The 15,222-nt window shown below is 47.8% G+C and overlaps 1 protein-coding gene across 1 annotated transcript in view; it reads left to right on the forward strand.

The window, feature by feature from the left end:
- Positions 1–15,222, forward strand: part of ABCF3 (ATP binding cassette subfamily F member 3) — a 209,653-nt gene that overhangs the window by 147,277 nt on the left and 47,154 nt on the right. The window contains exons 15-16 of the mRNA XM_069212945.1: positions 13,071–13,115; positions 13,396–13,528. Of these exons, the coding sequence (XP_069069046.1) occupies positions 13,071–13,115; positions 13,396–13,528 (178 nt within the window). The remainder of the gene's footprint in view (positions 1–13,070; positions 13,116–13,395; positions 13,529–15,222) is intronic.

Raw genomic sequence — 15,222 nt, forward strand, 5'->3', positions numbered from 1 at the left:
CCCAGATATTGGTTATGTGATGTTCCTGAAGGGGGTAGTGTCTCAAGGCTTGGTAGAAGCGTCAGGCTGGTCACATCACAGTTGCTCCCTCACCGGGCCTGATGGCCTACAAAACGCAAGATCGGGAAAGTACGGTTGGTGCCTGCAGATGCAGGGAAGTGAATGCCCCACTCCAGCAAGATGCTGGCTGGTTGCTGAAGCGCTGGCAGCCCTCTGAGGCTTTTGGAAGATGTACATCTATGGAAAAAAGGCAGATTCTTGTGATTGTCAGGACAGCAGCAGGTAGGCAGGGTTTGGAGCCAAAAGTCCTCAGCTTGTCCTTTCTTTCTCGAGTTGGTCAGCTCTTCTTTGTCCTTTTCTTCTTCAGTCAGTCAAATCTGAAGTCTTGGTGCCAGAGTCGAACTAAATACTCAATTTAGGGGAGTGTAGGGTAGTAGCCAGTGGGCTACTTAATCCTGGAGTGACTACACCCCTTTATGACCACTTCCTGTGGGGAGTGGGCAAAACCCTGTCCTAATTCCACCAAAAACGAGATGGTGGACAGCCCTTCCTTCTTGGAGCACATCAGGCAGCCCACCTTACAGGTGTAACTAGCCTGATAGTGCAACACGCCTACTTGCATAGCTAATTTCCCGGCTGTCCTGGTGCCAAATGGGCCTCAGGGCATGGGTGCCATCTTCCAGGTCGGGTGGAATCCAGGCTTGCATATCAAAGGTGGCAGGGACTTTGAAGCTACTGTCCTTGGTATGCAGATTCACTAGCCATCCTGCTGGAGGAGGTGATACCACCTTCATCCAGAGCAGGCACTGTTCTGGCCTAAGAGTGTGGGCTCTCCCCTCCAGGGGGTCAGAAACATGTCTGCGGTGGAGTGTTGGGCATTGCCATTCAGCCAGCGCACAGGAGGACTAGCAGGTTTTCATGGGGCCCCCTCGGTGCAGCTAATAATAAAGCCAATACTGGCATCAGTAGGTATTTATTACGATGAGATGCTTCATAATGAACACCATAAGTTTTAGTGAAGTTATTAAGTAGCTGAGTAACTCATAAGGAATAGTTTCTTACCTGTAACTCCAGTTCTCTCGTAGGGGTATTTCCCTGAGAGTCATAAGCGCTGAATAGTTCTGCCCGCCTGCGGGGACGCCGGAGCATTTCTCTGAAAATATCTTCTTAAGTGTTGATGTTCACCTTTCTTCAGGAAGGCTTGCAAAGTCTCTTAAGAATGTCATTGTGCAGCCTAAAGGAGAGGCTACAAAGGCCAAAATTGTTCATCCTGTGTTCAAATGCATGAGTATTTTGAATGTTTTACAGAAACAACCCTTTCACAAACCTTTTTGCAATATTACATAAGGGTGAAGGAGTGCAAGACAGTGTAGCCCATAGGCTGCCATTATACAGACTAAGAAGGAAAGCTGTGCTTTTAAGAACAGGTGGTCCTCCCATATTCCATCATGCTCGGCAAAAGGCAGTTACCTCAGTTCTTTTTCCCGACTCCTTCTGACAGGACCCTGAAGCTTTAGCTCCACCTATTTAGAGGTTTTGTATCGCAAATACTTTGAATTACATCTTCACTCGACGTTTTTCATCTTGCATGACCATCTTCTGTCATTTTTTAAAAACATTTTGACAGAAATGTAAGGTATTTTAAAATCCAAATGGCTCCACTTTTTAATGAGTGCCGTCTTTGTGGCAGGAAGGAGGCCAAAACAGACCCACACGAGGTCTGTATTATCTGCCTTCCGTCCATTTGCCTGTGATATATGTAAAAACTTTTCCAGGCGCACTCTGCGTGACGGAGAGAAAATTCGTCTCCAGGCCAGAGAGAACAGCAGAATAAGAAAGCAGCCTACCGGTAGGACCTTAGAGCGAGGGGAAGGCCACTCTTCCACCAGTGCTGTCACTTCATCAGCCAGTGGACACGGAACATCCCAGAGATGTAGTTCTGGCCAGAATCGACATAGGTCCCATCGACGAGAACATGGACGTCAAGGCAAGTAACAGCGCCAGCAAGTTTGACGGTGAGGAAGTGACTCCGCGAGTCGTCTCGACGTTCGTCGATGTCGAGAGTTAACACACTGTCGAAGAGGCATGGTCATCCGACGTCAAGAAGTACTTCTCGGTCGAGGTCGCCGTCAGCATGGCGTGGCCTGTTGACGTCGAGGGACACCCAACGTCACGAAGGATCGACGTCGAGAGGAACATGTCAACGTCGCACATCGACATCTAGGAGCTGGTCGACTTCGAGGAGATCACCAAGGAAGAGGAGGATTTACACCACATCTGAATCTTCTTCTCTCATGCTGGTTCCATCCGCTTCTCCTCAACCCTCCTACTACTCATATCACAATGCCTTCACCAAGAGAACGTTGCATGTACCTCCTAGGTCGCCTTCCACTTTGTAAGACATGAGCCACTTTGGCTTTCCTTGTTAATACCCCTGTAGCTGACATTTTTAAGGCAGTTACATGGTCTATTCTAAAGAGACACTTGTGTGAATGTTGGTCAGACTGTATTAAGGACTTTGTTTCAAACATCTGCACAATCCAGTCGCTGACCACGTTTAAGTGAGTACTTCTTTACAGTTTATGCAGAGCATATGTTTGTACAGCCACACACATAAAATGTTACCTCTGTAAGTAGTATGTAGCGCTGTAGATTCACATGCACCCTCCCACCCATCCACCCACCCGCTTGTGGGTGTTAAATATTGTAGGAAGTTGGCTCTGTATGTGCTATTTCAAAGTAAGGAATAGCATGCACAGAGTCCAAGGGTTCCCCTTAGAGGTAAAATAGTGGTAAAAATAGATAATACTAATGCTCTATTTTGTGGTAGTGTGGTCGAGCAGTAGGCTTATCCAAGGAGTAGTGTTAAGCATTTGTTGTACATACACATAGACAATAAATGAGGTACACACACTCAGAGACAAATCCAGCCAATAGGTTTTTATATAGAAAAATATCTTTTCTTAGTTTATTTTAAGAACCACAGGTTCAAATTCTACATGTAATATCTCATTCGAAAGGTATTGCAGGTAAGTACTTTAGGAACTTCAAATCATCAAAATTGCATGTATACTTTTCAAGTTATTGACAAATAGCTGTTTTAAAAGTGGACACAGTGCAATTTTCACAGTTCCTAGGGGAGGTAAGTATTTGTTAGGTTAACCAGGTAAGTAAGACACTTACAGGGCTTAGTTCTTGGTCCAAGGTAGCCCACCGTTGGGGGTTCAGAGCAACCCCAAAGTCACCACACCAGCAGCTCAGGGCCGGTCAGGTGCAGAGTTCAAAGTGGTGCCCAAAACACATAGGCTAGAATGGAGAGAAGGGGGTGCCCCGGTTCCGGTCTGCTTGCAGGTAAGTACCCGCGTCTTCGGAGGGCAGACCAGGGGGGTTTTGTAGGGCACCGGGGGGGACACAAGTCCACACAGAAATTTCACCCTCAGCAGCGCGGGGGCGGCCGGGTGCAGTGTCGAAACAAGCGTCGGGTTCGCAATGTTAGTCTATGAGAGATCTCGGGATCTCTTCAGCGCTGCAGGCAGGCAAGGGGGGGGTTCCTCGGGGAAACCTCCACTTGGGCAAGGGAGAGGGACTCCTGGGGGTCACTTCTCCAGTGAAAGTCCGGTCCTTCAGGTCCAGGGGGCTGCGGGTGCAGGGTCTCTCCCAGGCGTCGGGACTTTAGGTTCAAAGAGTCGCGGTCAGGGGAAGCCTCGGGATTCCCTCTGCAGGCGGCGCTGTGGGGGCTCAGGGGGGACAGGTTTTGGTACTCACAGTATCAGAGTAGTCCTGGGGTCCCTCCTGAGGTGTCGGATCTCCACCAGCCGAGTCGGGGTCGCCGGGTGCAGTGTTGCAAGTCTCACGCTTCTTGCGGGGAGCTTGCAGGGTTCTTTAAAGTTGCTGGAAACAAAGTTGCAGCTTTTCTTGGAGCAGGTCCGCTGTCCTCGGGAGTTTCTTGTCTTTTCGAAGCAGGGGCAGTCCTCAGAGGATGTCGAGGTCGCTGGTCCCTTTGGAAGGCGTCGCTGGAGCAGGATCTTTGGAAGGCAGGAGACAGGCCGGTGAGTTTCTGGAGCCAAGGCAGTTGTCGTCTTCTGGTCTTCCTCTGCAGGGGTTTTCAGCTAGGCAGTCCTTCTTCTTGTAGTTGCAGGAATCTGATTTTCTAGGGTTCAGGGTAGCCCTTAAATACTAAATTTAAGGGCGTGTTTAGGTCTGGGGGGTTAGTAGCCAATGGCTACTAGCCCTGAGGGTGGGTACACCCTCTTTGTGCCTCCTCCCAAGGGGAGGGGGTCACAATCCTAACCCTATTGGGGGAATCCTCCATCTGCAAGATGGAGGATTTCTAAAAGTCAGAGTCACCTCAGCTCAGGACACCTTAGGGGCTGTCCTGACTGGCCAGTGACTCCTCCTTGTTGCTTTCTTTGTTCCCTCCAGCCTTGCCGCCAAAAGTGGGGGCCGTGGCCGGAGGGGGCGGGCAACTCCACTAAGCTGGAGTGCCCTGCTGGGCTGTGACAAAGGGGTGAGCCTTTGAGGCTCACCGCCAGGTGTCACAGCTCCTGCCTGGGGGAGGTGTTAGCATCTCCACCCAGTGCAGGCTTTGTTACTGGCCTCAGAGTGACAAAGGCACTCTCCCCATGGGGCCAGCAACATGTCTCTGGTGTGGCAGGCTGCTGGAACTAGTCAGCCTACACAGACAGTCGGTTAAGTTTCAGGGGGCACCTCTAAGGTGCCCTCTGTGGTGTATTTTACAATAAAATGTACACTGGCATCAGTGTGCATTTATTGTGCTGAGAAGTTTGATACCAAACTTCCCAGTTTTCAGTGTAGCCATTATGGTGCTGTGGAGTTCGTGTAAAACAGACTCCCAGACCATATACTCTTATGGCTACCCTGCACTTACAATGTCTAAGGTTTTGCTTAGACACTGTAGGGGCACAGTGCTCATGCACTGGTACCCTCACCTATGGTATAGTGCACCCTGCCTTAGGGCTGTAAGGCCTGCTAGAGGGGTGTCTTACCTATACTGCATAGGCAGTGAGAGGCTGGCATGGCACCCTGAGGGGAGTGCCATGTCGACTTACTCATTTTGTTCTCACCAGCACACACAGGCTTGTAAGCAGTGTGTCTGTGCTGAGTGAGGGGTCTCTAGGGTGGCATAATACATGCTACAGCCCTTAGAGACCTTCCCTGGCATCAGGGCCCTTGGTACCAGAGGTACCAGTTACAAGGGACTTATCTGGATGCCAGGGTGTGCCAATTGTGGAAACAATGGTACATTTTAGGTGAAAGAACACTGGTGCTGGGGCCTGGTTAGCAGGGTCCCAGCACACTTCTCAGTCAAGTCAGCATCAGTATCAGGCAAAAAGTGGGGGGTAACTGCAACAGGGAGCCATTTCTTTACAAATATTTAAAAGAAAAAGAAGAGTATCTGTAACTTGTTACACACAACTTCACTTATGGTCATCAAGCTGTCCTACTTAATGCTCCATCAGTACACTCCCCTGCTATTTGAAAAACAATCTTAACAAGAGAGCCAACCCATATGCATTGCCAACCTAGAAGGGAGTCACTATACTTCAAGACTCAGAAGACTTCTCCAAAGCAAAACAGGTTGCAAACATCCAAGCCCATCACTAGATGACCGAAGTATGCAGGGCATGTGACTCAACCGCACTACATGCTGCTAACAGATGCTTGCAGGGTAAGTAACATTTTCTTTCAGTGGTTTGTGTTCGAGAGCTGCAGTTATTTTTGGATAGTTGCAATGAAGACAATGTTGAATGGAGTCCTAAATTCAACTTCCAGGCAAGTAGGGTTTCAAATGTTTGTTTATTCTGTTCACCACTCTTTTTTTATGAAAGCTTAATTTTTTAATTGTTTTTATTTAATAAAAGCATACACAACTGGTGTATAATTCTAAAGACTGCGTGCAGCACCTCTCTATCAATATTTACATATGCACTCAATACATATTCTCTCACAGGAATCACATTTCTAAAAAGACTGTAGGAGGTATAGCGGATCACCAATTAAAATATGTCTGATTGTCTTCTTAAGTATGTTCATACAATGGCCAAGTGTGGAAGTAACACTACAGTCCAGGAATAAAAAAAAAAAAAAACGTGTTGAGGCAAATTACTTTGATGGATCAAATGTTGTTCTTTTGCCCGGCTTCCACGTTTAGATGTAAGAGTTTCAGCAAATCCCAGGTGTTCTTGCTGAAGGGGATGGTGCAAATTGTATGAGAAATCGGAAATTCGGGTCAGCGTTTCCAAACGAGATCTAAATTGCATAGACCTATGTATTAAAATCTTACATGAACAATCGAGTTACTCCTTACAGGTAGCGGCAAGGATATTTTCATAGAAAACTGAGCTACAGTCCTTTTGGGTATCCTACTCAATTATATTTCTAACGCATTTCTGTGTAAGCTTTACCTGCCTTCCAAAAATACTATTGCTTTCCTTCTGACCTCTAGATTGCACAACCCACTCATTGCTCAGAAACTATTGCATTCAGTAATAGATTGTATGTAATCCTCTCCAAGTGGACTCACTACTGTGTGTGCTTATTCAAATATAATATGAGTCTTTAGACCGTTACATAAGACAAGTTACATCATCTTAAGTGCACGCTGTCATACCACAAAATGATCATTGGGAAAGGTACCTACTTCTGTGTTACCTTGTTTTCATTTAAGAAGCAGTATTATTGTGGCCACCAGTCTCAATGGTTTTTGTCTGGACTTGACTGTGGGACTTGTGCAGTGTCTGCCCCTGACCGTTAGTGAAAAAAAAAAAAAAAAAAAAGAAAAGTTCAGATTGTCCATTAGCAATACCTATCCTCAAACTCCCTCACCATACTTTACGTTTGTGCAGGTAGGGCAGTCTGAGTGTCGGAAGTAGGCTCTTTTTGCATGATATCTCATTTTGATATATCATATAAAGTCCAGGGGTTCCCATTACTAGTAGACAGGGGCTTGCTCTAGCAATCCCAAGGTGCTCTTTTCGAGGGTGGTGTGGTCGAGTAGCCCTAGGCTTATCAGAGGGGAGTGTGAGACACTTGCAAATAAAAACAGTCAATAAATGAGACACATGACTCAAAAAAAAAAAAAAAGTATCTTTATATATGTTTAGGCACCAAAATCAATTCGATCAGGTAAGTACGTTTTGCAAGAAAAATATTTGTAGATTTCAAAAGTCGACAATTTTTAGAAGTGGCAATGTTATCCTATGGAGAGAAGAACAAGTACTGCATTCAGGTATAGTACAGCAACTTACGAGGTCAATCTCCTGGACTTAAGGTAAGTACTTGGCAAGGATTAGGACCACACCAACCGGTCACACTGGGCAGCACTATGGCAGCTGGATGCTGCAGCTTGGGACAGGCGGTCCAGTCGGGAGGAACCACCAAAAGGTTCAAATTTTGATGTGCTCTGGGATCACTACGGGTCCTCTTCTACATAGGCCAGGGGCGACAGGTGCAGAGGTTTCTTAAGGCGTCTGTTTTTCTTCACCTGAGAACTTGTAATTGAGGGAACCTTTGTGCATAGGCTGCAGGCAACGTCAGAGGGTCCACAGTGGGCAAGTCCAAGGTGGGCTTTGTCTCTGTAGGGTTAGGGGACCACTTTGGCACCATTGGCCCACTTCAGCTCGGGCTGTGCAACATGTTGCAGTGATGCTTTCAGGCGTCTGGTTTTAGTGGTCAGGAGTCCCTGCAATTTGTCATGGGGGTGCCTGCAAGATGCAGGGAAGCAGCTCATCTGCTCCACTGGAGTTCCTGGGTCTTTTTTCTGAAGGCAGGTAGTCCTCCCAGGCTTTGGAGGCACAACAGCTGCAGGATGGGATGACTTTGGCGCAATTCGACACGGACAGCTTCTACACCCCCACCCGTCAGCTCCGCTAACCTCGCCCCCCGCATCTGAAGAAAGACGTCCGGCGGCAGATCCTTCTCATACCTCGCCGCCAAAACCTGGAACACCCTCCCCACCAACCTGCGACAGACTCAAGACCTACTCATCTTCAGAAGACTCCTCAAGACCTGGGTCTTCGACCAGTAACACCAGCTCTTCCCCCCCCCCCCCCCCCCCCCCAGCGCCTTGAAACCCACACAGGTACGTAGTGCGCTTTATAAATCCAATGATTGATTTATTGATTGATTGACAGCAGATGGGCCAGAAGGGCTGGGTCCAGTTCAGGTGCTTCTTCCTTTGCTTTTGCGGCTCGAGTGTCCTCCTTGGTAGGTCAGAAGGAATCTGATTTCCTGGTGCACCGGGCACCCCTAAATACTGCATTTAGGAGCGTTTCATGAGTGTAGGGTAGTAGCCTGTGGGCTACTTACCACTGGGATCACTATACCCCTGTATGACCACTTCCTTTGGGAAGTGAGCATAACCCTGACCCAGAGTTCCTAGATCTGCCAGGACAAAGATGACAGATTTCAAAATGTCGTGTCCACATTAGGTAGCGCACCTTAGGGGTGGGACTGACCAGAGGGGTGGTCACACCTCTCTGAATACTACATTTCTTGCATGTCCAGGTGCCAAATGAGCCCTGGGGCGTGGGGGCCGGCATCTCTTCTTTGAATGAAGCCAGATCTGCATATAAGGTTGGTGGGCTTTTTTGAAGCCCCATGCATTGGAGTGCAGATTTGCAGGTCGTCCTGTTGGGTGGGCTCTTCCAGGGCAGGCTTTGTTTCTGACTGCCTGACAGCAAAAGCTCTCACCCTTGGGGGTAAGAAGCATGTCTTGTCTGGTGGTGCTAGGCTGGATAAAACTAGTCAGTTCACACATGTAGTTGGTAGGTTTTCAGGGGGCACCACTAAGGTGCCTTCTAGGTGCATGTATTAATAAATCCGTCTTTATTAATAAGAGATGTTTGATACCAAACATCGCTATTTTCAGTGAAGCCATCATGTTGCTGGTGAACGTATATTGACCAGTGTCCAGCACATGCATTTAAAATGGCTTCCCTGTTCGTTTACTATGTCTAAGAATCAATAAAGACATAGCAGGGGTATATTTGCTTATGCAGATATGTCCTCACTTGCAATATGTTGACCTCTGCCTTAGTGATGTAAGGCCTGCTGTAGAGGTGACTGTCATATGTTGCTTGCAGTGTAAGGAGTCGGGGCACACAGGCTGTCTGCCATGTTGTGTTTTTACTTTTAACTGCATCAAGGCACGTAGCCTGCAATGGCAGTCTGCATGTCGTAGGTGAGGAGACCTGAGTGTGGCACAATAAATGCTGCAGCCCTTGGGGGTCCTCTTTGGTACACTTGCCCTAGGTACCGGGGGTACCATTTACTAGGAACTTACAGGCTGGGGTGAGTTTAAAGGTATTTCCAATTGGTGAACAATTGTATAGTTCTAGCTAGCAGGAACCCAGTGCACTGTCAGTCAAAATTGATCAGATATCAGGCAAAAAGTGTGGGTGACCATGTTAAAAAGGGGCACTTTCCCACAATGAAGTCTCCATCATCAAATCAGGATTGATGATCAGGGATGTTACAGAATGCCCTGCTTTGTTTGGGATCTTTGAACATGTGTTTTCAAAGAGAAGCTGCTGTTATTGTGTTTAATTCGGTCTATAACTATCTAAGAAATGGCTGTACTCAAAAAAGAAATGGACTGAGTTCACATTTTCAGATTTTCTTAAGAAAGGAGAGCGGTTTGATATTTGTTTGCTTCCCTGAAGAGTAATTTTACAATTTAAATTTATCAGCCTTTTCTGTAGTCTCCTCGTGCAGTGTAGTGCTTGTTGGCTTTTAATTCAGGGTTTTGTTCCCTGCAGCAAGGGTTCCTGACAGTGTAGGCAACTTAGTAAGAGCAAAACATGGCAGGCTGTCTAATTTAAGGGATTAGTTTCATTGCGTTGCATAAGTGGCGAAATCCCATAGTTTTTATCCTACAGACAAAACCATAATTCTCTTCCTGTATTTTTGTTTCTTTGAATACATGTACACAATACTAATCATATGAGCTGTGATGCAATGACTCCTTATGTAGTGACATACATCTTGGAGGGGGAGCTGAAGAAGCCTCCAAATGGGATTGTCTAGCTCGATTTCTCAGCACACTTGTTACACAGTAGTGTAAAAACTTGCCTTTAAAGATCTTTTGTGCCTGTCCATTTTCATCCTTGGATATTTGTAGTTGAGGATTTAAGAACAGTTTACCTAAGTAGTAAGCATCTTCTATTCTGTACCTTTGGCTTACTACTAACCAGTGCTGTTATGAAAGCATTTGGTTTTCATGTGTCCATCTACAGCGTTCTGTTTGTAACCCAAAGGCTACATGTTCAAACCCCAGCAAAGTCACTCTGCGTTTTTTCCCCCGCTATAAAATAAATACCATTTGCAGGAAACTGAGCTTTTTGTTGCAATACTTGCACCCCCTCCCCCAAACCCACCCTCCCTCCCACACACACACTTTCTGCCTGGTATTTGATGCAGTTTTGACTGAAGTGCACTGGGACCCTGCCAACTAGGTCCCCAGTGCCAGTGTTCATTCCCCCAAAACTGTCCAATTGGCAAATCCTTTAGCACCCTCTTTAACTGCCTAGTAAATGGTACCCCTGGTTCCTAGGGCCAGGGGTACTACAGAGGGTCCCTAAGGCCTGCAGCACAAATTGTGCCATCCTAAGTGACCCCTCACCAAGCACATAACAGACTGCCACTGCAGGCTACATGTCTTGGCGCAGAGAAAAGTGAAAACTCGACATGTTACACAACCCTGTTGTTAAATCTCCAACCACTGCATGTAATATTTGTAAGTCACTCCTACAGCATGCCTGACCACCCTCAGGCAGGGCGCTCAATATTATATGTGAGGGCATACCTTCCAGTGAGAGTGACCAGAGAAGCCATTTTAAACCATGTAGTGGACACTGGTGAAAACAAGCTCCCCAGCTACATGATGGCTCCACTGAAAATAGGGATGTCTGGTATCAAACATCTTGTATTGGTAAACCCACAGTGATGCCAGTGTTTGATTTACCAATACATGCACCCAGATGGCACCTTAGAGGTGCCCCTGAAAACCTACCAGCTTCGAGTGTCCTTGCTGACTGGTTTCTGCCAGCCTGCCACCTGAGATGCTAATCTGACATCCTGGGGTGAGAGCCTTTCCTCTTCCGGAGGCCCAGAACAAAGGCCTGTCCAGGGAGAGGGTGTAATACTCCCTCCCACAGGATGCCCTGCTGATTAGCCTCCTTGGGCTGGTGAGCTTCAAAAAAGCTGCCGCCTTGGGAATGCAAATCTGGCTACTCTCACAGGAGGGGAAGCCACCCCCTGCCCAGAACCCCACTTGGCACCTGGACAGGCAGGAAAATTAGCTAGTCAGGTAGGCATGCACCCTCAGGCTAGTACCACCCCTAAAGTGGGCTACTGCGAGGTGGACACGATTTTTCAGTAGTAGTCATCCTTGTGATGGCATAGTTGGGGATTCTAGGACAGGGTTATGTACACTTCCCACAGGAAGTGGTCATATAGGGGGCGTAGTGACCCCAAGGGTCAGTAGCCCATTGACTACTATTCTACATGCCTCTAAGGCCCCTAAATTCAGTGTTTAGGGAGCCCCTGGCACTAGAAAAGCAGATCCTGAGAAGTCCAAGGACACTGAAGAGCTGGGAAAGCAGAAAAGGAGAAAAAAAGTGGCTGACCTTGTACCAACCTTGCCGATCTGTCTGCATCCCTCTTCGAAATCTGCACCAAAGTTGACGCGTCCTATAGCTGTGACTCGAGAAACCTAGGAGGACTGTCTGCCTTTGAAAAAGACTGCAGACCTCCTGTGAACAGCTGACCTGTTTTCCAGCAAACTCCAAACAAAGAGACTCCGAAGCCTAGGGAACCACAAAAACCCGACACCTGAAGTCACCCCTGCACCGTTGTCCCAGACTTGAGTTGAAGTGGACCACCGGTGCCAACAAGGTTCCCCCTCCCTTCAGAGTCCCTCATGGTTTCACCCCTCCTGGACTCTCCGGTGACACCTGCAGCCTCTGCACACAGCCCCCCTCTACTGCGACTGCTCCGGTCAGCCAAACCCGACACCTGAAGACACCTCTGCACCTGTCTTCCCCTGAGCTGTGGAAAAGAGGACCAAAAGTGCCTGCCTGTGCCCGAGCATTGTGAGGCCTGAGCCCTGCTGTTCAACCCAAATGGCCTCCTGGCCACAGTCTGCAGCCTCTTTTTGCAGTGACTGACTCTCATAGGAAGATACTGGGCACCAGACACTGTTTTGCACTCTGCACCTGGCCGCCCCCTTGCCGCTGAGGGTGTACTGTGGGGTGCTGCCTTGAACCCACTACTCCCCTTAAGCCTAGTAGATTGGTCTTGTAAGTCGCTGTACTCTCCCTGTTTGCAGTACTTGTTTTGGCTCCTGTAGGATAACATTGCAGAACTCAGAGACTGTATTGTGTCCACTTTTTAAAGTGAAAAGAATTCCTATTTAAAAGCATACTGTCCGGAACGATTTTTCTCTGATGTCTAAACATATATAAAGATACTGGCTATTTTTACAAATTGGTGTGGATCTCCTTTTTGAGTTGTGTGTCTTATTTATTGCCTATTGTGTGAATTTGTAGATGTCTTGCACTCCTCTGTGTTAAGCCTAAGGCTGCTCGACCACACTACCCCTAAGTAGATCACTTTGGATTTGCATAGCAAGCCCTCTCCACTCAACTGGACCCTTTACAACATAGTCACATACCACATAAAGGGCCGGCTTCCTACGCCATTGATTTGAGGTATTTTATCAACTGTTGGTTTACATGTCCATGAATTGACAACCTGGGGTAGACCAGCACAATGTAAAATCAAATGTGAAATGTGTGAGTCTTGTGCAAATATGCTTTGGAAACAATGTTTTCTTGTAATTTTGGCTTATCAACCTTTCTCCGGAAAGGTACCATCGGAGTACTTAAGCCATATATTTGTTCGAGTGTAATTAAGCAGAACCAATTTAGAAAACATTCAGATGTTTTTGAGGGAATACATTGAATGTTGAACACATTTAGTGGATATAAATGGCATTGCAGCAACAACGTTTTCACGTCAGACTTAAATTGTATCTTTCTCTGCTTTAGGCCTGAGCTGAAGCCAATTGACAAGGAATCAGACGTTGTTATGAGGTAAATCTCTAGATTTTCATTTTAATTTCTCTTCCTAAAGAGAAAGATTGTTTAGAGAACCTTCTGCACTTTAGAAACCAGAAATGCCTACGTTCTTTAATGAGGTAACATATTCTCCAGTCTGGGATTAGAAATATAAATGCCTTGTTTTGCTACCTTTCAATGTATTGTTGAGCTCTCCATCTTGGCTGTTTCTCCCATCTGATTTTAGTGTATTTTTGACGGAACGTTATTTTATTCAGTCTTGTTCATGCATAGAATTCTATTAATTTTTCTGTAGGTTCCCTGATGGCTTTGAGAAGTTTTCCCCGCCAATTTTGCAGTTGGATGAAGTGGACTTTTCCTATGGCCCCAACCAGAATATCTTCAAAAAACTCTCAGTTTCAGCCGACCTAGATTCCCGCATCTGTGTGGTAGGTTTTAATATGATGCGATGTGCCTGGAGTTGGGAATTGTAATGACACGTAGTTCATGGCTTAGTAAAACAGTGTTCCGGAATCATATCAGTCTTTGGACATTTTGACTAGTGTGAGCCCCTAATAGTAAATGATTGAGTTTTTTTTTCCATAACTAAAGTTAACAGACTCAACCATGTCTGGAACTATGTTCACTAGATTCTCCAAGCTAAAGTATTTCTCTGCTCATTCATTTGGAATTGTGGATACTCCCCTTTCTGATGGATACAACTACCTGTGGATTCCTCACCTCATGAATACTCCCATGGCGCCAGCATTCGACGGAAATCTTCTTACTAGTCTCTGCACGAGGACGTCACTGTCTCGCACGCGACGCCGTCTGACGTCATACAGGCAATAAGAGGTCCTCGACGACGTGCAGACGTCAGTTCCCTTTTTTCCGTGCATTCGAAACGGTTATCTTCGAGGGAGCAACTGTGACTCTTGCGGTTACAGTGTATATCTTGCTGCGTACTCTTTCTCTGTGGAAATAATGTCGCAGAGAAAGTCTGGATTTAAGCCTTGTCGTGAGTGTGGAGGCAAGATGTCGGTGACGGATCCTCATTCCGATTGCCTTTGGTGTTTGAGCTCCGACCACGACGTCTCGACTTGTGATTCATGTCAGCACATGAATCCGAAGGCCCTTAAAGAACGCGAGGCGAAGCTGTTTATGGCCAAGTCAAAGGAGAAGCATCACAAGAAAAAGTCTTCTCCAAGACATCGGCGTCATCGAGACTCCCGGCGCCGTAGAGAATCTCGGCGTCATTCAAGGGAGGCTCGTTCCACGTCTCCGGATCGGCGCCGAAGGACATGGGAGGTCAGCCCCACGGTGACGCCGCATCCTTCGACGCCGTTGCCCTCTCCGGCGTCTCCAACTTCGCCTGGACAGGCGTCGGTGATTGAGGTATTGGAGCCTCAAGTGTTTTCTCCGGCGCAGACGCCGAGGCCGGCGTCGGGGTCGCCTCCGAGTCAGGCACCCCAGTATCCGGCTTTTCCCACCCCTGGAGCCGATAGTTCCGCATTCTTGAATGCGATGTATGCCATCTTCCAACAGATGGCTCCAGGGGGTGCTCCGGCTGGGCCTTTGGCCTTTTCTTTGGGTGATCCTGCGCCTCTTCGGCCAGCACCCTTTATGCCCTTTCTCCCGTTTGGGAACGTGGGCTCGGCGCCAGTCTCGGCGCCGGTGGCCGCTCCGGTGGCTTCGGAGGGATTGGCCCCAGGGATTTCCATCCCGTCGACGTCGAGATTTCGGCCTGTGACTCCGGTGGGTCCATCCGTTTCAACTGCTCTTCAGTCGGCGCCGAAGTTACCTGTGGCGCCGGATGCGGCGTCGGTGGCTTCGGAAGATCGGCGCCGATCTCCGACTTCGGCGGAGGTATTGTCGACTCCGCGGATTGAGCAACGACTGCATTCAAGGAGGCGTGCTCTCCGGGTACTAGAAGAGCAGGAGTACCAACGAGCCCTAGAGGAAGGAGAGCTAGAGGACTCGGGTGATGGGCTGCGTGGACTGGAGTCGGCCAGTGGGCTGGACACTTCCCCTGAGTGGGACCTTTCGTCCCCGGGGGAATATACCGAGGAAGCTGCTTCCTTTCATACAGTGGTACGGAAGGCAGCTAGTTTTTTGGACCTGCCTTTGCCGGTGGTGGAGGCGA

The sequence above is a fragment of the Pleurodeles waltl genome, chromosome 11 (genome assembly GCF_031143425.1).
Source record: "Pleurodeles waltl isolate 20211129_DDA chromosome 11, aPleWal1.hap1.20221129, whole genome shotgun sequence".
Classification (NCBI taxonomy): domain Eukaryota; kingdom Metazoa; phylum Chordata; class Amphibia; order Caudata; family Salamandridae; genus Pleurodeles; species Pleurodeles waltl.